We start from the raw sequence: 21,779 nt of genomic DNA, 5'->3' as shown, positions 1-21,779 counted from the left end.
ATCCACTATCCCTAAATTTTTAGGGATTTCCCCAAAAATCTGTCTTCTCGAAAAAAGATCGATTCCTGTCACCCTTTTCTTTCCTTTTCATCCACTCCTTTAAAACATATAGCAAAAACTATTTAAGAAACGACGAACGAAAAAATAGAGAAACCAAAAAGCTCCAATCGAGGATTGTTTTGTCCTCTTATTTGATTCTGTTCAATCTCTTCATTTCGTTCGTCTTTCATTTTTTCATCGTTATTAATGGCCACTCAGTCTAGAATTTATATAAAAAAACTATTCTAATTACACTTTAATTTTAATAAAATAATTTGGTTTCATTTAAAACCTCTTTGACGCTTTATTATTTTGTTTGGTTTCAAAGGCATTATCCCCCCCCCGAGATATTTTGTATTTAAGTATTATTTTTTTATGTTTTATTTCTTAATTTAGGGTAGCCTCTGCTTGTTTTAAGTTTGTTATTGAATAAAAAAAGGTTGTTTCAACTGAAGAGTGACATTAAGCCTTAAAACGAGCAATAATGACTACCCTATACGAAGGGGGGCTGCCCGGTCCTCAACCCTTCGTTCGCTATGCTTTATTTTTTTATTGCTTCAAAAAGCTTCATATTTTCAATCAATGGCCCATGTATTTCAGCAGTCGTTCTTAAAGCATCGGTACCAAAAAGTCAACCTTTAGCGGAAAGAGCGAGGGATTGAAAAGGGACTAACCCCTCATATACGGAATAATTTCCGTTTGCTTTAGGTTTAGATATTGCTCCTTACTTTCAGTTGAAAAATCTTTTTTTATTAAATTTCTGTCATTTTTTAAATCTTGTTGGTAAATCCCCCGTCGCTTCTTTTTACAATTACCCCTGTAAAATCCAACCCCCCCCCTGAGACTGGTTGTAATCGGTTCAGCTGCATAGAAAGTCAAGTGTGACGCAGAATTTTCATCCATATGAACAATAATACAAATACTCATTTCTCCCCCCCCCCAAATTCTTTAGTGAATAAACTATTAGGGACGTATTAAAAAAACTAGGGTTAGTCGAAAAATTTTGACTAAATATTAAGATTTTTTCTAAAACCTTCGTTAAAATCAAACATTTTAATTCTTATAATAATAAAAATCAATTTCCAAGCACAGATGTATGCACTTTCACAGCAAGAAATTGGGGGTGGGGTCTATAGGGCTGGCAGCCCACATCCTATTTTGGTTAGCCCTGGGTATGATTGGAAAAGCGATCAGAAATTAAATATAACAAATAAGTTTTTTTTCAGCTGAAAGTAAGGAGCAACATTGAAATTTAAAACCGACAACATTATTCCGATATATGAGGGGATAGCCCCAACCTCAATCCGTGGCTTTTTACTGTAAAGTTAGACTTTTTTTCCTTTTTTTTAAGAACAACTGCTGAAACACAAAGGCCATTGAAAATGGAACATGAAGCATGTTTAAAGCCCTTAAAAACTTCAGTGTAACGAGCAAGGGTTTTAGGAGGAGACAGTCCCCCTCATAAACAGAATAATTTATGTTGGTTTAAAGTTTTAATGTTACTGTTTATTTTCAGTTGAAAATATTTTATTTTATATTTGATTTCTGATTGTTTTTCAAATCATGCTAAGAAATCCCCCTTCACCCTTTGTGGAAAACTTTGAGACATAAATTTTCCTCGTAAAATTGTCTCCCAACAGAAAATTCTCTCCGTGGAACATTCGCCCCAATAAATGTCTGTATATTTCCCAACAACAAATACTATAGCTAAACTATGGGCAAATTCCATAACTTCAGCCCTTTCTCCAAGGGCTGGAGAGATATGTCATCACCAGAGGCATAGGTATTGGACCCTTTAACTATATTGAACCACACGGCTATATCAAAATTTTGATATGTGTTTGGACAAAAAGAAGCGTTGGAGTGGGATATTAGCCGTTTGAATGAGCCCTATTCATATCTTATGGGACCATTGGTTCGATATTACTATCCCTGGAAAAAAAACAACAAAATAAACCACACAGACACACGCATTCAGGATATTTTTTATGGCAAAAAATACATATTCCACATTATTGTTGATAGGGCTTTGAAAGCTCCACAGTAGGGTTCTATGATATGCTGAATCTGACGGTGTAGTTCTAAATAAAATACCTTGAGTTTTTGAGGATATTTACCACTTTATCAAAAATCAGGCAAATTTCCTCGGCTTGAAGCCTTTAAGAGGTAACATTAAACTGAATTAATTTTACATATTTGGTCACAGAATAAAAAAGTCAATTCATTTGATATATTAATTGTCATCAACATTTCTTTTTTGAGTTTCGGCTTCTTGTGGGTTAAGTCGCTCCTTACTTACAGTTCGTCACCACGAACTTTTTGATATTATGAAAACTAATTTCGGCACTTATGCATTATAACTAAACCTGCACGAGAGACTGCACACAGAAACAAGACAACCGGGTTTTTTCTAGATAATATGTGGGCAACGCGGTGTTTCTCCTGCAGTTTACAACATTTCCCAGCGTGTTTTTTGGGGTTTAGGGGGGGGGTCGGGACCGAGGTTAAGGTAGGTTACGTATTTAATATATGCTATGCTTTCCCCCACCTCCCAAATGTAATAATATACAGCCCAAATTTGGGTTATGGTGCATTATGCGGGCACCACGAAGAAGTCAAGTTTGGTTAATGCTAATGAAATAAAAGAAAATAGAATGAATATACAATAGTTTAGAAACAAATGTGGGCTATATATTTGCACTTTAGGTGGGGTGGGGGGGGGAGGTGGGTAAAGCTTAGCATATATTAAATACATAACCTAACCTAACATAGGTGCCTTCCCCCCTAAACTCCAAAAAACAATCGGTTAAATATTGTAACTCATTGAGAAACCAGCGCTTTGCAATCATTTATCTATAGCGGTCTCTTGCAAATAGCCCGTTTGAGGAGTTTCGAGACTGGTTTCCTAAATACAGTATATAGTGGCAGGCCCGCATAATGCACCAGTACCCAAATTTGTTTCTAAACTGTTATATATTCATCCTATGTTATTTTATTTCATTAGCATTAACCTAACTTGACTGCTTTCGTGTATAGCGCTGGTTTAGTTATAATGCATAAGTACCCTAATTTGTGCTCAATTTAATAGTTGAATTCGTTCTTTACTGTCAATTGAAATACTTTATCTAAACATTTAGTCTAATCTTGCAAAAGACAACCTGCACAGTGGTGTCCATTGGAAGGGACAGGGGAGCGTAATCTCCCCCTGGCTTTAAAAAATAACCTTGTTGGGTATTATTTTTATTTTAAAATATTTTTTTTTGCCTTTTCCTTAGAAAAAATAAAAGTGACAAATTTTCCACACCTCATGCTACACGATTCTGAAAAACACCTTTTTTTTCTTGTATTTTCATTTAAAAATAACTTGTTGTGTTTTTGTACCTGAGGAAATTGGAAAAGATACAAATCTCCCCCCCCCTGTATTCTGAAAAACACGGTGCCCGCTACTTTTCCTGCAATCTGTGCCCCTAAAGAAAACGATTTTTTTTGTGTATTCGGTCTATATTTCATTGTATATACTTTTGTTTTAAAACCAGTGTCGTTTAATGGGGACGGGTGAGGAGCACAGTCCCCCCTCCAGATTTCCCCCTAGATTTTGAAAAATATGTTTTTAGGTATCTTCGTTGAAAAAATACTTTTTTTGCCACTTTGATTAAAAAACAAAAAAATAATAATCGTAAGAATAGTCCCACCCTTTGTTTATTCCGACAGAAAATGCCAATTCTGATGCCAACCTCAAACATTTACAAACTGGGATACCTTGATCTTGACTCTGATTCCACACACCAGTATCAGTATATTCTTTTCCTTAATACTAGTTTTGTTACTACCCATCAAAAATGAGACAAAGGAAATTGATATCTATCATTTTCCCCTCTCAAACAAAACACTTAACGTCGTTCTTACCATTTCATATTTGAAAAAAACTACGTTTTCTAAAGAGTTAAAGAGGCTGAGTTACAAGGTCGAACCTTAAAACGTACAGGGATTAGGAGGCACGGTTGGGGGCTGCCGCCCCCAAACCCCCGCTTTCGCAGCCTTTAAAAAAAAAAAGTTTTTTAAACTGAAAGTAAGGAGCGACATTAAATCTTAAAACGAACAGAAATTATTCCGTATATGAAAGAGGCTGTGTCCTCCTCAACGCCTCGCTCTTTACGCTAAAGTTTTTATTGTTTAAAAAAAGAGTTGTGAGAAAGTCAAACTTTACTGTTTTAAGGTTCGACCTTGTAACTCAGCCTCTTTAACTCTTTAGAAAACGTAGTTTTTTTCAAATATGAAATGGTAAGAACGACGTTAAGTGTTTTGTTTGAGAGGGGAAAATAATAATAATAATAATTTATTACAAACCCGCTTATAAAAAAGAAGCATGAAGAAGCGGAGCAAAACAAAAGAAAAGAGAAAATAAAGACGAAAACAAATCAACCGAACATAATAATCTACTAAATACAAACAAATCACACTTCAACTATCAAGCAAGAAAGTCGCTGGGAAATCAAATAATAGTGCCCTGTGTTTCACAAGAGCTTGTTTCTCAAAATTCGGCATGAACTCAACAGGATCAGGTATATGATACTTTTCTAGCAGACCAGTGTTACGGAGGTAAAGTGGCAGACCAAGCAGAAACTTTAAATATTTGCAAAGGCCTGAACGGATTCGCAACATATCCGAATTCGATAGCCAATGCCAAACGGGTGAGATGTAGTGAGCAAAGGGAAGAGCGACGGCACGATACAGCCTAGCAATGATATGCTTATTAAATTTAAACTTCAGAGCTGCAAGTTTAGCATACCCAGACCGAAAACCCGACAGAACCTGGTCAACAAAAAGAGCACGCGAGCTTCTGAGGTCGCTTCCATATGTAATACCTAGGTACTTCAACTTGCGGCTTGGAAGTACTACTTGCCCTGCAACGGTAACACGGGTAGCCTCGCGACGGGCAACTTCAGACGGCGCACGCGGGGGTTCAAATACAAGAAATTCTGTTTTAGCAGGGTTAATAACCAGACCAATATTAGTATAACCTCGACTTAGGAGATCGATATTAGCTTGAAGGTTACAAAGCGATGTGCTCACCATTAAAATGTCTTCGGCGTAGCACAGTAGGCTCACATCCATACATTCAGTGTTAAAACCACCGTTAATCTTTTTTGTTACCGACGAGGTTAGTGAATTGAAGAGTACAGGGCTTAAAACCGACCCTTGACGCAGTCCCCGGTGAAGCTTAATCGGTTTCGACAGGAGTTCACTACTCAACTTAACACGGATAAGGCTACTCGAATACCAGTGCCATAGGACGGCCGCTACATGTGGGTTCACACCTTGGTGCAGCAGGTTCAAAATTAACTTTGAATGAATTACCGAATCGAACGCCGCGGACACATCTACTGCACAAATTAAAAGAGTCCGTGATTGATTCTGAGCTTTTGATACTATACGCGTAAGAAGGCGATGTGCAAATGCACAACCGAGGTGGCGACGGAACCCGAATTGTCGATTGTCAATTTTACACTTTCGTAACAGCTCAGGTAACAGAAGTCTCTCTAACACTTTGCTTAATGTACTAGAAACTGTTATAGGCCTATAGCTAGAGCAGAGGTTACGATTTTTTCCCTTCTTCAAGACGTTAGACACAATACCTAGGGCAAGCGACTTAGGGACTGCACCAGAATCAAGGCACATTTGATATAGCAGCGTCAAGTGCTCAATGAGCAGAGGTGAGCCACAGCGGAGGTGTTCAGTCACAATTCCGTCGTGCCCGGGAGCCTTGCCCTTTCTCAGCTGCTTAATAACCTGGAACACTTCGCCTATAGAGACGGTAAAATAGTTCCGTTGGCTCAAGAGGGACGCAAAAGCTCGTGAGAGCTCACTATCACTTTCGGTTGTTAGTTGGGCATGTTTGATCCCAAAAACTTCACTATAGTGTTTTACCCACTGCTCCTCAGGTATGTTACTAGCAGGGTTTGTCACTGGTTTAGACTGTCTAAAAGACTTCCACATATATACAGGATTATTTGCTGCTTCTTGGGAAGCAAGTTCGGCTTCGGCAGCTTTAAGATCACTTACAGACTTATTATAAGTTTTTTTCGTGTTGCGGAACTGCTCAAACACTACACCTGACCTAGGCCTCGCGCAATCGCGCCATAATCTCAGCAAAAACTTAGCACGAGCTTTGGCTTGCCTTACTTTCGGAGAGCGACTCCAGCCAGGCTTGCTGATTCCAGGTTTAAAACGGCGAGTGGGTACAGAAGCCTGCTCAGCCGTTTTCATTGCATGTATAATCTCAGTACAATAAATGTCTAGTGCTACCAAATCACTCGAGCCATGCATCAAGAGCTGAAAGGGAACTTTTATCTTTCCGAGAATCTCATCACATGTCTGTTTATACTGGTCGGCGTTTATTTTATTCCACTCAGTCTTGGTAGCATAAATTTGGGGCTTATTCGGCCTACACGGGAAGAAGTTAGCCATAAAGCACAAGCCAAGGTGGTCACTTACTGTGTGCTCAGGGTCCACGGTGACTGGAGCACCTAGAGAGAAGTTACATAGCACATGGTCAATGTTTGTCGTTGAACCGGAATTATGGATGTACGTATATGTGTCAGTCTTTTCACAGAGATCATACCCAGCTGGGATTACTGAGAAGAAGATTTCGGAGAGCTTATTTGATGGGTTCGTTAAGTCGCACTGAAAGTCACCGCAGACTAGCACTCTTCGATTGCCCAGCCTAATAAGTAAGCGCGAGAGGCGGCCACAAGCTTCCGAGAACCGTTTTTCGGAAGAGAGGGTGTTTAGGTTTGTTGGTAGATAAACCGTGATCAGAACAAAACCCCCGGGGCCAGGAAAATCTACAGCTAGGAAGAACTCACACGATTCCAGCTTTTGACATTCAAGCGAACTGTCCGTTATGATAGCAGTGCCCCCACTAGGTCGACCGCGGACTGAGGACCTTTTTGCTTCATGCATGAACACAGTTTTTTGATTCAACTGTTCGAAAAGACCAAAATTTTCGGAGGTGAGTAAATGTTCTTGTAAGCACACAACATTAAATTGACGGCATAGTTCATTAACGTAGTCTAGTTTGACTGAATTGTGCCCATAGATATTTCGGCAAATGATGGAGAGAGAAGTCATTTCGTTGTAGTAGGCTTTTTCATAGCATTTCTAACTAGTGGGCATCTCATGCTGTATGAGGGGTGGGTGTTGTGGCCTTCTGGGCATAGAGCACATTTAACTGTGGTGGACGTGCATGGGGACGTCCGTGATGCGACGTGGGCACCGGCGCACTTAGAGCACATCGGAGCGTTGCTGCAGGCACTAGAGAGGTGCTCGAAAGATTGACAGTTAAAACATCTCTTGGGGAGCTCTTTATAGGCCTCAACCCTGAAGTGAGTGTAGTCTACAAATATTCCGCGTTTAATTGTCTGATCTCGCGCGAACGAGTCTTTAAATACAAGTTTCACTGTGCCAGAGGTGCCGAACCGGTGGACTTCCGTAACTTCGGAGTTCGCAGCAATAATTTCTTCCTCTGTGGTTGCCGGAGGAACGAATCTTGCCACCGCTAAAAACTTTGGTTTCCGGTAAGAAACCTTGACATCACGGACATTTTCTTTCAACATGTCTGCGAGGATTTGAGCTGAATCCGCCGTATCGAGAAAGGCAACTAACCCACCTTTTCGTTGAGTGATCTGGCGAATATGTCCTTTTCCACCGTTCTTTTCGATAAATTCCTTCTGTTTGGCACATGATTCAAGGCTTTCCGCCGGCACATTCGCTATCACTACAGGATTCTCAAGTCTTTCTGGTTTCGGTAGCGGGGGCCAGACAGTAGGGCCTGACGGAAGGTAGATCTTACACTGATCGATTAGTCCCTCTATTTTCTCTGTGCACTCGTTAACTCTAATTGAAAGAGAAGTCAGCACATCTTGCGGTATTCTAGGCACTTCGCCAATTTTCCAGATAGTAAATCTATAGGTGAAATTGGCTGAGTTTTCTGCATTCTTGATAGCATCGTATAAATCACCCATGAAAACATCACTCTGCAAACCAGCTCGGCGGACCTTCATTACATATTCATCTCCAAGTTGCCGCAAAATATCGTTCAGTTTGCAACGCGCAGCGTACAGAATGTCTTTTCCGAAAAATTTACTTCCCGTAGCAACCACCGCGTCACGGGAAATATCGGCATATCGCAAACTTGTCTGAACGAAATTCAGGACAGGCGCGTATATATATTCGTAAATAGTCTCTTGTGTCATACCAACGAACTTCACTGCTCGAGAGCTGAAAGTAGTCCAGAATCTTGAACGTTTTATTTTCTTTCGCACACAATACACCTTCACGCGTCGAGCGCTGAATGATCGCCTACTGAAATCACCCAGGAACAAGGGAAGCGTAAGTACCCCCTCACCTTTTCCCCGCAATTTTCGGGTAACTGAATACCAGCGGGTACAGTACGGCGCTTGCGGGGGTTCCTTCCCCTCTTCTGCTTGCTCCCAGTAGAAATCAGCACCTTAATGATATGGGAGAAATTGTCTTTATAGATGGCGCCCCAATCAACTTAAGAAAAAAGATGGCGCTGGTGAGGATGTCCGAAAAGAAAGACCTATTCTAGGGATTGGAGAATATCACTCAATTTAACTTAACTGTAAAATTGTCTATTAAAGGGTACAAATCAATATGAAAACAACCTCAAAGTAATGCAATAACTTTATCCCATTAACAGCAAACAAGCAAACTCTGGCACATACACTCTGGAAATAATACAGATGGCGTCAGGCCTGGTGATAGATATCAATTTCCTTTGTCTCATTTTTGATGGGTAGTCTGAAAATATCTCATTTTTGATGGGTAGGAGGCACATTTTGGGGGCATGCCGCCCCCCACACTCCTTGATTTCGCAGCCTTTCAATAAAAAAAAAGTTTTTTAAACTGAAAGTAAGGTGCGACATTAAATCTCAAAACAAACTGAAATTATTCCCTATAGGAAAGAGGCTGTGTCATCCTCAACGCCGCGGTCTTTACGCTAAAGTTTGACTTTCTCACAACTCTTTTTTTAAACAATAAAAACTTTAGCGTAAAGAGCGAGGCGTTGAGGAGGACACAGCCTCTTTCATATACGGAATAATTTCTGTTCGTTTTAAGATTTAATGTCGCTCCTTACTTTCAGTTTAAAAAATTTTTTTTATTTAAAGGCTGCGAAAGCGGGGGTTTGGGGGCGGCAGCCCCCCAACTGTGCCTCCTAATCCCTGTACGTTTTAAGGTTCGACCTTGTAACTCAGCCTCTTTAACTCTTTAGAAAACGTAGTTTTTTTCAAATATGAAATGGTAAGAACGACGTTAAGTGTTATGTTTGAGAGGGGAAAATGATAGATATCAATTTCCTTTGTCTCATTTTTGATGGGTAGTAACAAAACTATTATTAAGGAAAAGAATATGCTGATACTGGTGTGTGGAATCAGAGTCAAGATCAAGGTATCCCAGTTTGTAAATGTTTGAGGTTGGCATCAGAATTGGCATTTTCTGTCTGAATAAAAAAAGGGTGGGACTATTCTTACGATTATTATTTTTTTGTTTTTTAATCAAAGTGGCAAAAAAAGTATTTTTTCAACGAAGATACATAAAAACATATTTTTCAAAATCTAGGGGGAAATCTGGAGGGGGGACTGTGCTCCTCTCCCTTCCCCAGTCAACGACACTGGTTTTTAAACAAAAGTATATACAATGAAATATAGACCGAATTCACAAAAAAAATCGTTTTCTTTAGGGGCACAGATTGCAGGAAAAGTAGCGGGCAACGTGTTTTTCAGAATAAAGGGGGGGGGGAGATGGGTCTCTTGTCCAATGTCCTCAGGTACAAAACCACAACAAGTTATTTTTAAATGAAAATACAAGAAAAAAAAGGTATTTTTCAGAATCTTTTAGCATGAGGTGTGTAAAATTTGTCACTTTTGTTTTTTCTAATGAAAAGTCAAAAAAAAATATGTTAAAATAAAAAAACTACCCAAAAAGGTTATTTTTTAAAGCCAGGGGGAGATTACGCTCCCCTGTCCCTTCCAATGGACACCACTGTGCAGGTTGTCTTTTGCAAGATTAGACTAAATGTTTAGATAAAGTATTTCAATTGACAGTAAAGAACGAATTGAGCACAAATTAGGGTACTTATGCATTATAACTAAACCAGCGCTATACACGAAAGCAGTCAAGTTAGGTTAATGCTAATGAAATAAAATAACATAGGATGAATATATAACAGTTTAGAAACAAATTTGGGTACTGGTGCATTATGCGGCCCTGCCACTATATACTGTATTAAGGAAACCAGTCTCGAAACCCATCAAACGGGCTCTTTGCAAGAGACCGCTACAGATAAATGATTGCAAAGCCGTGGTTTCTCAATGAGTTACAATATTTAACCGATTGTTTTTTGGAGTTTAGAGGGGAAAGGTACCTAGGTTAGGTTAGGTTACGTATTTAATATATGCTAAGCTTTACCCCCCTCCCCCCCCCACCCCACCTAATGTGCAAATATATAGCCCACATTTGTTTCTAAACTATTGTATATTCATTCTATTTTATTTTATTTCATTAGCATTAACCAAACTTGACTTCTTCGTGGTGCCCGCATAATGCACCATAACCCAAATTTGGGCTGTATATTTGTACATTAGGGAGGTGGGGGTAAGCATAGCATATATTAAATACGTAACCTAACCTAACCTAGGTACCTACCCCCCCCCTAAACCCCAAAAAACAATCGTTTAAATATTGTAAACTCAATGAGAAACCACGCTTTGCCATGAATTTATCTAGCAAATACCCGTTTGTCTGGTTTCCTTGTACAGTCTATAGCGCTGGTTTAGTTATAATGCATAAGTGCCGAAATTAGTTTTCATAATATCAAACAGTTCGTGGTGACGAACTGTAAGTAAGGAGCGACTTAACCCAAAAGAAGCCGAAACTCAAAAAAGAAATGTTGATGACAATTAATATATCAAATGAATTGACTTTTTTATTCTGTGACCAAATATGTAAAATTAATTCAGTTTAATGTTACCTCTTAAAGGCTTCAAGCCGAGGACATTTGCCTGATTTTTGATAAAGGGGTAAATATCCTCAAAAACTCAAGGTATTTTATTTAGAACTACACCGTCAGATTCAGCATATCAGAGAACCCTACTGTGGAGCTTTCAAAGCCCTATCAACAATAATGTGGACTATGTATTTTTTGCCATAAAAAATATACTGCATGCGTGTTTCTTTGTTGTTTATTTTGTTGTTTTTTTTCCAGGGATAGTACTATCGAACCACCGGTCACATAAGATCTGAAGAGGGCTCATTCAAACGGCTACTATCCCCCTCCTACGCTTCTTTTTGTCCAAACACATATCAAAATTTTGATATAGCCGTTTGGTTCAATATAGTTAAAGGGTCCAATACCTATGCCTCTGGTGATGACATATCTCTCCAGCCCTTGGAGAAAGGGCTGAAGTTATGGAATTTGCCCATAGTTTAGCTATAGTATTTGTTGTTGGGAAATATACAGACATTTATTGGGGCGAATGTTCCACGGAGAGAATTTTCTGTTGGGAGACAATTTTACGAGGAAAATTTATGTCTCAAAGTTTTCCACAAAGGGTGAAGGGGGATTTCTTAGCATGATTTGAAAAACAATCAGAAATCAAATATAAAATAAAATATTTTCAACTGAAAATAAACAGTAACATTAAAACTTTAAACCAACATAAATTATTCTGTTTATGAGGGGGACTGTCTCCTCCTAAAACCCTTGCTCGTTACAATGAAGTTTTTAAGGGCTTTAAACATGCTTCATTTTCCATTTTCAATGGCCTTTGTGTTTCAGCAGTTGTTCTTAAAAAAAAGGAAAAAAAGTATAACTTTACAGTAAAAAGCCACGGATTGAGGTTGGGGCTATCCCCTCATATAGCGGAATAATTTTGTCGGTTTTAAGTTTCAATGTTGCTCCTTACTTTCAGCTGAAAAAAAACTTATTTGTTATATTTAATTTCTGATCGCTTTTCCAATCATACCCAGGGCTAACCAACATAGGATGTGGGCTGCCAGCCCTATAGACCCCACCCCCAATTTCTTGATGTGAAAGTGCATACATCTGTGCTTGGAAATTGATTTGTAGTATTATAAGAATTAAAATGTTTGATTTTAAAGAAGGTTTTAGAAAAAATATTAATTTTTTGTAAAAATTTTTAGACTAACCTTAGTTTTTTTAATTCGTCCCTAATAGTATATTCACTAAAGAATTTGGGGGGGGGGGAGAAATGAGTATTTGTATTATTGTTCATATGGATGAAAATTCTGCGTCACACTTGACTTTCTAAGCAGCTGAACCGATTACAACCAGTCTCAGGGGGGGGGGTTGGATTTGAACTGGGAAATTGTAAAAATAAGCGACGGGGGACTTACCAACAAGATTTAAAAAAATTAAAGAAATTTAATAAAAAAAATTTTTTCAACTGAAATTAAGGAGCAATATCTAAACCTAAAGCAAACGGAAATTAGTCCTTATATGAGGGGTTATTCCCTTTTCAATCCCTCGCTCTTTCCGCTAAAGGTTGACTTTTTGGTACCGATGCTTTAAGAACGACTGCTGAAATACATGGGCCATTGATTGAAAATATGAAGCTTTTTGAATCACTAAAAAAATAAAGCATAGCGAACGAAGGGTTGAGGAACGTGCAGCCCCCCTTCGTATAGGGTAGTAATTATTGCTCGTTTTAAGGCTTAATGTCACTCTTCAGTTGAAACAACCTTTTTTTATTCAATACCAAAATTAAAACAAGCAGAGGCTACCCTAAATTAAGAAATAAAACATTAAACAAACATAATTAAATAAAAAATAACTCGGAGGGGGGAAGCTGCCTTTGAAACCAAACAAAATAATACAGCGTAAAAGAGTTTTTATATGAAACAAAATGATTTGATTAAAATTAAAGTGTAGTGAGAATAATTTTTTTATATAGATTATAGACTGAGTGGCAATTAATAACGATGAAAAAATGAAAGACGAACGAAATGAAGAGATTGAACAGAATCAAATAAGAGGACAAAACAATACTCGCTTGGAGCTTTTTGGTTTCTCTATTTTTTCGTTCGTCGTTTCTTAAATAGTTTTTGCTATATGTTTTAAAGGAGTGGATGAAAAGGAAAGAACAGGGTGACAATTTCCTTTTTTTAGGAAAACTTCAAAATATCCATTTTAATCAGGACAGTGGAAAGATCGAAGAAGTGTGTCTCTAAGCATGGTACGATAAATGTATCTCAGGGTTTAGGAACCAAATTATAAAAACCAAACCCGTATAAGGCAAATCCAGTAGTGAGGTCATAATATATTCGACGACTTGCCCTCCCTTTTTCCATAGGATTCCCATGACAGCGCTCTAACGTCACGGCAGCCCAGGCAAGATTACTGTGACACCCCTAGGAAAATAGCATAGAATTTCTATGACATGCCCTTTCTTTTCCCATATTCTATGACATGCCCTGGCAAGATTCCCAAGTAATTTTGGTTGCTATATAATATGGATGATGCAATATTGTTTCACTATAATTGATTGGAGTGTGGACGAGATAATACACAAGTGGTAATAAATGATGTTACTAGCACCTCTGCAATGTGGTCGCGGCTTCTATTAAAGGGAACACGACACACCCTAGCGCTTTAGATACCATAGGATTTTAAAGTCATCCATAGGAAAAATAGCATAGGATTTTAAAGACATCCATAGGAAAAATAGCATAGGATTTAAAAACACTCCCAGGCGTTCCAGTATTTTCATTATTGGCAAGATTCCTACCCCTGGCAAGATTCCAAGCGGCTTATCCTCCCATATTGATGTCTAGATCTCTAATCTGGAAGATGCCCAGGATTCCAGTATTTCACCTTAGCAACCGCCATTTTTGGCATATTTTCTTTCTATCCTCTCATATAGGTGTCTAGACCTCTATTTTGAAAGACGCCCAGGTGTTCCAATATTTTCCCTAGCAACCGCCATTAATCCCACGATTCGTAGCCATTTTTGGTACTTTATTTTCTGGAAGATTCTCAGGATTTCCGTGACGAAGTTTATTATGGATGACGCCATCTTATGTGACAAACTAGACTCCAGGAGCCCATGGGGAATTCCCGATTGTAACTGACCAAGGAACACACGTGGGTGCTAAGTAATAACGGAGCTCATCTTATATAATAACAGTGCACACTTCACTGTCACATAATATCTTTTTTGATTTTTTTTTAATTCGCCCGAAACGTTCAAAGCATCTTTTCTCTTTCTTTTAACTTAATGGCGGCGTGCACTTTATGTAAGGTCAGCAATTCTTACGCAATGACAGCGCACATCTTACTTAATAACAGAGCGCACATCACTGTCACATAATACTTTTTGACATTTTATTTTTAGCCGAAACGAACAGTGTTTTTCTTCCTTATTCTTTCCTTTTTTTTAAAATTATGTGTATCTAAGTTTAAGTTAAGTTCATGTAACTTAGGTTAACATTACTGCTCATGCTAATCTAAGTTAAATGAACATAATTTAAACATAGAGAAAATTGTTTCTTCTAAGAGAAATATCTCATCTTTGACGGATAACTTGCTGCTATTAAAAAAAATTGGTTACTATCAAGAAAAAGCCTGTTACTTCTAGAGAAATTTGATAATATTAAATAAAATTTTGTTAGTATTAAGGGAAAAAGTTGTTACATAGAAGGAAACATTTTTCACTTTTATGATAAAAACTTGCAACTTATGAACAAAAACTTGTTATCATAGACAAAAAAATGTATTTTTAGGAGAAACATTTTATCTTTGACGGTAAACTTACTGTTTGTAGAAAATTTGTTTCTATTAAGAAAAACCTGTAACTTCCAAGAGAAATTTGTTAATATTAAGTAAAATTTTGTTAGTATTAAGGAAAAAGTTGATACTTTGAAGAGAAATTTGTTATTGTTAAGAAAAAACTTGCTACATCTAATAGAAAACTTGTTATCATAAACAGAAAAATGTTAATTCTAAGAGAAATTTGTTATCTTTGACGGAAAACTTGCTGTTATTAAAAATAATTTGTTCCTATTACAAAAAACCTGTCACTTCCAAGAGACATTTGATAGTGTTAAGTAAATGTTTGTTAATATTAAGGAAAAAGTTGTTGCTTCTAACGGAAAACTTGTTATCATAAACAAAAAAATTACTTCTAAGAAAAAACTTGTTAGAATACACAAAAAAATTGTTATTTCTAAGAGAAATATCTTATCTTTTGCGGTTAACTTGCTGTTATTAAAAAAATTGTTACTATTGAGAAAAATCTGTTACTTACGAGAGAAATTTGATAATATTAAGTAAAAGTATCTTAGTGTTAAGGAGAAGTTGTTACTTGGAAGAAAAAATATGTTAGTGTTAAAAAAAACTTGTTATTTCTAACAAAAAACTTATTATCATAAACAAAAAATTCTTACTTCTAAGAGAAAATCGCTATCTTTGACGGGAAATTTGCTGCTATTCGAAAAAAAGTACTAAGTAAATGTTTGTTAGTATAAAAAAAGTTGTTACTTCTAAAAGAAAATTTGTTATCATAAACAAAAATTCTTACTTCTAAGAGAAAACTTGTTTGTATAGACAAAAAGTTGTTATTTCTATGAGAAATGTGTTGTCTTTGACAGGAAACTTCGTAGAGAAAATTTGTTAGAGTTAAGAAAAACTGGCTACCTCTAACAGAAACAGACAATTGATAGTATTAAGTAAATATTTTTGTTAGTATTGAGGAAAAGTTATTACTTCTGTGGGAAAACTTGTTATCATAACAAAAAAATTGTTAGTTCTAAGAGAAATTTGTTATCTTTGACGAAATACTTGCTGCTATTAGAAAAAATTGTTACTATTAAGAACAACCCTGTTACTTCCAAGAGAAATTTGACAGTGTTAAGTAATAGTTTGTTGGTATTTAGGAAAAAGTTGTTACTTCGAAAAGAAAACTTGTTAGCATAGACAAAAAAAATTTTAGTGATAAGATAAATTTGTTAACTTTGACGAAATACTTGCTGCTATTAGAAAAAATTGTTACTATTAAGAACAACCCTGTTACTTCCAAGAGAAATTTGACAGTATTAAGTAGAAGTGTTTAGTATTAAGGAAAAATTTGTTACTTCTAAGAGAAAATATGTTAGTGTTAAAAAAAACGTGTTATTTCTAACAAAAAACTTATTATTGTAAACAAAAAATTTTTACTTCTAAGACAAATTTGATATCCCTGACGGAAAACTTGCTGCTATTAGAAATTTTTTTTACTATTAAGATAAAACCTGTTACTTCCAAGAGAAAAATGATAGTATTAAGTAAATGTTTGTAAGTATTAATGAAAAAGTTGTTACTTCGAAGAGCAAATTTGTTGGTATTAAGAAATATTTGCTACTTCTAACTTAAAACTTGCTATCATTGACGAAAAAATTGTTACTTCTAAGAGAAATATCTCATCTGCGACGGTAAACTTGCTGTTGTTAGAAAAAAATTGTTACTATTAAGAAAAACCTGTTACTTCTGAGTGGAATTTGATAATATTAAGTCAAAATTCGTTAGTATTAAAGAAAAAGTTCTTCGAAGAGAAGTTTTAAGAAAAACTTGCTACTTCTAACAGAAAACTTGTTATTATAAACATAAAATTGTTTAATTATAATATACATTTCTTATCTTTGAATGAAAACTTGATGCTATTAGAAAAAAATTTACTTTTCAGAAAAAAACCTGTTACTTCCAAGAGAAATTTGATAGTATTAAGTAAATTTTTGTAAGTATTAAGGAAAAAGTTTTTTACTTCGAAGAGGATATTTGTTAGTGTTAAGAAAATCTTGCTGATTCTAACATAAAGCTTGCTAGTATTGACGAAGAAATTGTTACTTCTAAGAGAAATATCTTATTTGGGAAGGTAAACTTGCTGTTGCTAGAAAAAATTGTTACTATTACGAAAAACTCGTTACTTCTGAGAGGAATTTGATAACATTGGTAGGGCCCCTGAGGTTCTGACGGGAGCCCGACGCCCTCGAAATCCCATCTGGACACTTTTTTTTAATTTGTAGCATAGGGAAATTAACATATGTTTCTTGGTTATGTTTGATGATTATTTGATTTGATGTTTGCTCGTTGTGTTGATGCTGTATGATGATTATGTAACAGTGGCCGCGCCGGCAACCGGTGACAAGAAAAAATAAACACTTGAAAATTACCGCTTTGCGCAATGATATTTAATAAATTTAAATGACTATATAAAATTAGACACTGCCTAGCTTGTGACGGAAAAATTATAAACACAACTGAGTAGATATTAAAGAAAGCGTTGAGCTTTTGACGGAGAAAACGGCCCCCCTCTCCCCTCCCACAGCTCGAGAGCTGTCTCCAGACTGAGTTGCTTTCTATAATTTACACATTCAACTCGATCTGAAGTAAGATAATGGCCATATGGTAGTACTTATCAACACCCTTGATTACAAAGACTTTTTCCCATATGGTGGACATGGATTTATTTTTGACTCGAACTGTATATTTTTATATATTTTAAAGAGCGAATGGCCATGATACTCGCTCTTGGAACTATAGTTTGCTCTGTACAGGTCCTATAAACACTCATGCTGAAATTTTTCTTTATATAGTATGCAGGCACCCCCTTATATACTTTTTTGGTAGTCTCATTGGGCGTTTCCACGCAGTACACCTTCGGACCGGGAAATATACCATGCGATATTCCCGTTTCTGATTTTAATTTTAATAGTTGATTTGGGGCCTAGTGTTTCACCAGCTCCGGATAGCGGGACTCATCCCAGTTCGTATAATCCATCCGAGAGCTAATGTACTCACCATTTTCCTCATCTTCCAATACAATTATGAACTTTATCTTTTAACAATAGTGAATCTGTATCCCCCTAATAGACTTGAACTTATCCCTCCCTCGACCACTGGTACTTATACACATTGTAATAAAACTCCAACATGAGTTTTTTTGAAATTTCTAAGATGGTACTACCAGCGGCAATGTTTATATTTAAAACAACATCTTTTTTCTATGTAAAAGGACCATATTGTAGTCTATGATCGTGAATGATGTGAAGTTTGCATCGGAAGTGAGTCGGGCGCATTCTTTTGGGTCAGTGCCAACGTCAAAACAACGCCTGTTTCACACACTCTCCCACATCTTACCAAAGGCTGAATTTAAAATGAGTTTAAAGATCTCTTTTTCGACCTTTGTTTTTGCTTGAGACCGTTTGTTGACAAAAGTGTCAAGAAACGTCTTCATGTCAGGTTTTTGGGTAAATTGGAGGGCTCTATGAATCCTTGTGACATTGAAACCGTTGGAAAGCATCCACCGCAAAAGAACGTGGTGTACAACAATATCTGTTTTGGCTCCAGGTCGGCAATAAGCTTTTGTTCTGAGGGTGTCCAATGCATGCCTTTATTCTCTACTAATGATAAATTGTAGGGACTCAGTGAGTCCCTATGCACCGGTCTATTGATGCAGGGTTAAAAGTTCTTTTACCGAGTCATGAAGCTCCAGAGGAATTTCACCATCAATTTCGAAAAACCATCCTTATGGTCCATTTTCATCAACAGTGTGAATATTGGGGAAATCTGGGGCAGAAGGATCGTCAAGTCATTGGTAATTTCCACACGGCCAATAAAAGTGAGACATTGCCGACGGATAAAGAGAATTCATATCCAAGAAAACGGCATCCGACTTTTTACCAGTGCGTTGTCAAGTCGGATCAGTTTCAAGGATACGATCCCCATGGAAAACATACCTTCCCCACATTGATCTCTCTACAGACAGGTCCTGATCCACGTCGGCTATCAGACCTATTTCTGCTCAACTGATTTTAATAATTAAATCCATCACCAAATGAGGAGTGGAAAAATAATATCCCAAGTCCAACCCGAATTCTTCATGAATTTTGTCCTTATATTTACAGACAATATCCAACAACGTCAATACATTACTTGCCTGTTACATTTTACAATAATCCCACCCATTTTCACATCCTCCTTTTGCCAAAATCCTCTTGGCAAATTCGTAATTGGCAGTGGTGCATTGACGATCGCAAAGTCAATCATAAAACTCGGCGATGGGTGGTAATTTTTCTCACTTAGCTTCGAGGCGGAGCTGTAGTAATCTTATAGGTATATGCCCTTACACGTTAATAAATAATACATTTCCTCATCTGTAAATTGTTGTTTGAGGAAAGGGAAACTATTAAAATCATCGTTTTTCTGTACTTGAATCAGTTGACTTAGAGATTTAAGGAAAAAACTAAAGGAATGAAGGAAACGGATTTTATTCACACACTTATTACCATTATCAACTTTTTTCCATTTAAATTTTAAGACTAGCAGCTTTTCAGATGATTTCGATATGATGTTATATGAAATAGAACCAATTACCCATGCGCCATCTACAACTTCACCTTAATGCAATCGTGCCACGTCTGGTAATATGAATTTCAAATCATAGTTGAAATTGTGCATGTAAACTGGTAAAAGGTATTGTTGCCTAACATTTAAACAATACGATTTATGTGCGACCCCCGAAAGTTACTTCCCCTTGATGAAATCTCTTGGCATAAATGATCATGATCTCGGGTTTTGCATCTCCCTTATAAACTTTTTCCTATAGATCCAACAAATGTCTTGATGTTTAATACCCAGCTCGTCCTCTGGTGATAGATTCATTGGATAGTGTGCATAGCTGTTCCAACACAATATTTTCCACCCAAATTCTCACAAAAATCTATCAATTGCATAGTATTACTTGAATCTCTCCGCGCGTGCGCAAAAGAGATCGCAATGGCTTTATATTTTTTCACATGAATCGAATTTGACGGATCCAACACATCCATGAGAGCAGCCTCAATGTCCCATGTAACCATGTTGCTCTGCAACAGTGGATTCTGAAAGCTTTTGAGCAGAAAGGGGGCATTGTCCCCTGAAACCGTTTCCACAGACTGGTACCCATGACGCTTGAAGTGTCTCAAATCATTATTTAATTTTAATTCACTATTAAATCCAGAAACACACATTGGGCAGTAATAGCATGTTCTCCCATCTTTATAATTTTTACCCTCACTTAAAACCCTGCTAATATTAGGAATAGGAAATAAATGTCCAATTGATTCAGGATCTAGGGCAGGTTCGTAAGGAACCCATACCCAATTTTTCACTGAGTCAATGGACGGTGCCCTTAGAGATTAAATTACACCTTTTTATCACTTAGTTCCTCATCTTCAAATTCTTTGTCAAATTGTTAGACTGTAACCCCAACTTTTAAATGTTCATTTGCCTTTTCAAAAATTTCAATCCCCTTAAGCGTTACTGGATAATGTCCCCCTAAACATGTAAAATCTACTTTTGAAAATTCAGAACCCTCTTTCCCATTTGCTGCCCAATCGTCTAACATTGGCTTACTAACGTCATCTCTCCAACGCTTATGACCCACGACAAGGAGGGAATATTTAAAACACTCCAAGCCTGTGTCGAAACAAAAGTCTTGTGCACCCTGATGCCCCCTTAAATTACTATTATATTTTTAAAGTTTTTCTTCCCCCTCCCACCTCTTAATGCACATTCTCTTTTAAATTTAGTAATATTTAGTTCTAATTTTTCTAAAAATAATACAGATAACCCACTCCCATTCTCATTATACCGCTCCATCATATTAAAAATTTCACCCACCCCATCCGAAAACACCCTCATAATTCTGCAAGTCTGGGTGAAGTGTCTGCATTCTTGTTTGAATATGTTCGTCACGCGCAACACCCAAACTTGAATAAGAAAATAATTTTAAATGTGATGGACGTTTTTAAAGAATCCCGACCTCCCGTTTCTCGTAAATGTTTTCGAGAAGTGTCCGAATCATGCTGACGTAGAGGTGTGCGGGTTCTATAGGGTCCAGCTGAATACTATCACATGACAGGGAATTAAACGGGTCACAAAACTCGGCCCTATACACATGAAAATTGAGCAAAGCAGTATCTGCTGAATACAAATCAGGCAGTACTGGGGATGAGCCAGCTTCACATTGTCCTATATCACTGTGAGGGGTTGTCTCGACCTCATGCACCGGTAGATGATCTTATACCCGTTCATAGTCTATATCGAGGCCGAGATCCCTCGCAAAAATGTCTAAATCAAAGGGTGGTACACTAGCCGGACTCTTCCCTGCACTTAAACCCCTCTCGTGCTCAATTTCCGTCGAAATATCATGAAAATGAAGTGGTGGCAAGAGCATCTGGATTGAGGGCTCTTGCAGTTTTGCTATGTGAAACTAGAAGAATAAGAGCTTATTAGCTCACTGGAAGCTATTGCCCTATGAAAAAAAGAGAACGGTTATGAAGGGGTACCACGCCCTCTTGAATATGAGCACGTCCTACTACTCAGTGTATTATGAAGGGGTACCACGCCCCGTTGAAACCCTACTACCCATTGCATTATGAGTACCATGCCCCCTTGGAAGTTTAAGCCCTCCTCTATTCACTGGAATGTATCAGTAGAAAGGGGGTGCTACTCCCATTGGTCCCCCCTGCTGCCACCTACAACTTTTTTACATATTTTATTCAAGAATTATCGATAGGTGGTTTTTTGGCCACGTGTAATGATATGAGGGATGATTTACATACTCTCTCGGGGAATTATTGATTTATGACACTGGGGGGGGATTTACATAATCAATCGAGGA

General features: G+C 37.3%; 1 protein-coding gene across 1 annotated transcript in view; it reads right to left on the bottom strand.

Annotated features, from left to right (window-relative positions):
* Nucleotides 1–21,176: 21,176 nt before the first annotated feature.
* Nucleotides 21,177–21,779, bottom strand: part of LOC148956091 (biotinidase-like) — a 20,203-nt gene continuing 19,600 nt past the window's right edge. Inside the window, exon 3 of the mRNA XM_089089139.1 lies at nucleotides 21,177–21,368. Coding sequence (XP_088945265.1) covers nucleotides 21,177–21,368 — 192 coding nt within the window. The remainder of the gene's footprint in view (nucleotides 21,369–21,779) is intronic.

This window comes from Artemia sp. Qi Xiang Cuo, chromosome 1 (assembly GCF_049724085.1).
Source record: "Artemia sp. Qi Xiang Cuo chromosome 1, ASM4972408v1, whole genome shotgun sequence".
NCBI lineage: Eukaryota > Metazoa > Arthropoda > Branchiopoda > Anostraca > Artemiidae > Artemia > Artemia sp. Qi Xiang Cuo.
Note: the sequence above shows the minus strand (reverse complement) of the source record. Positions and strands in the feature narration are given on the sequence as shown.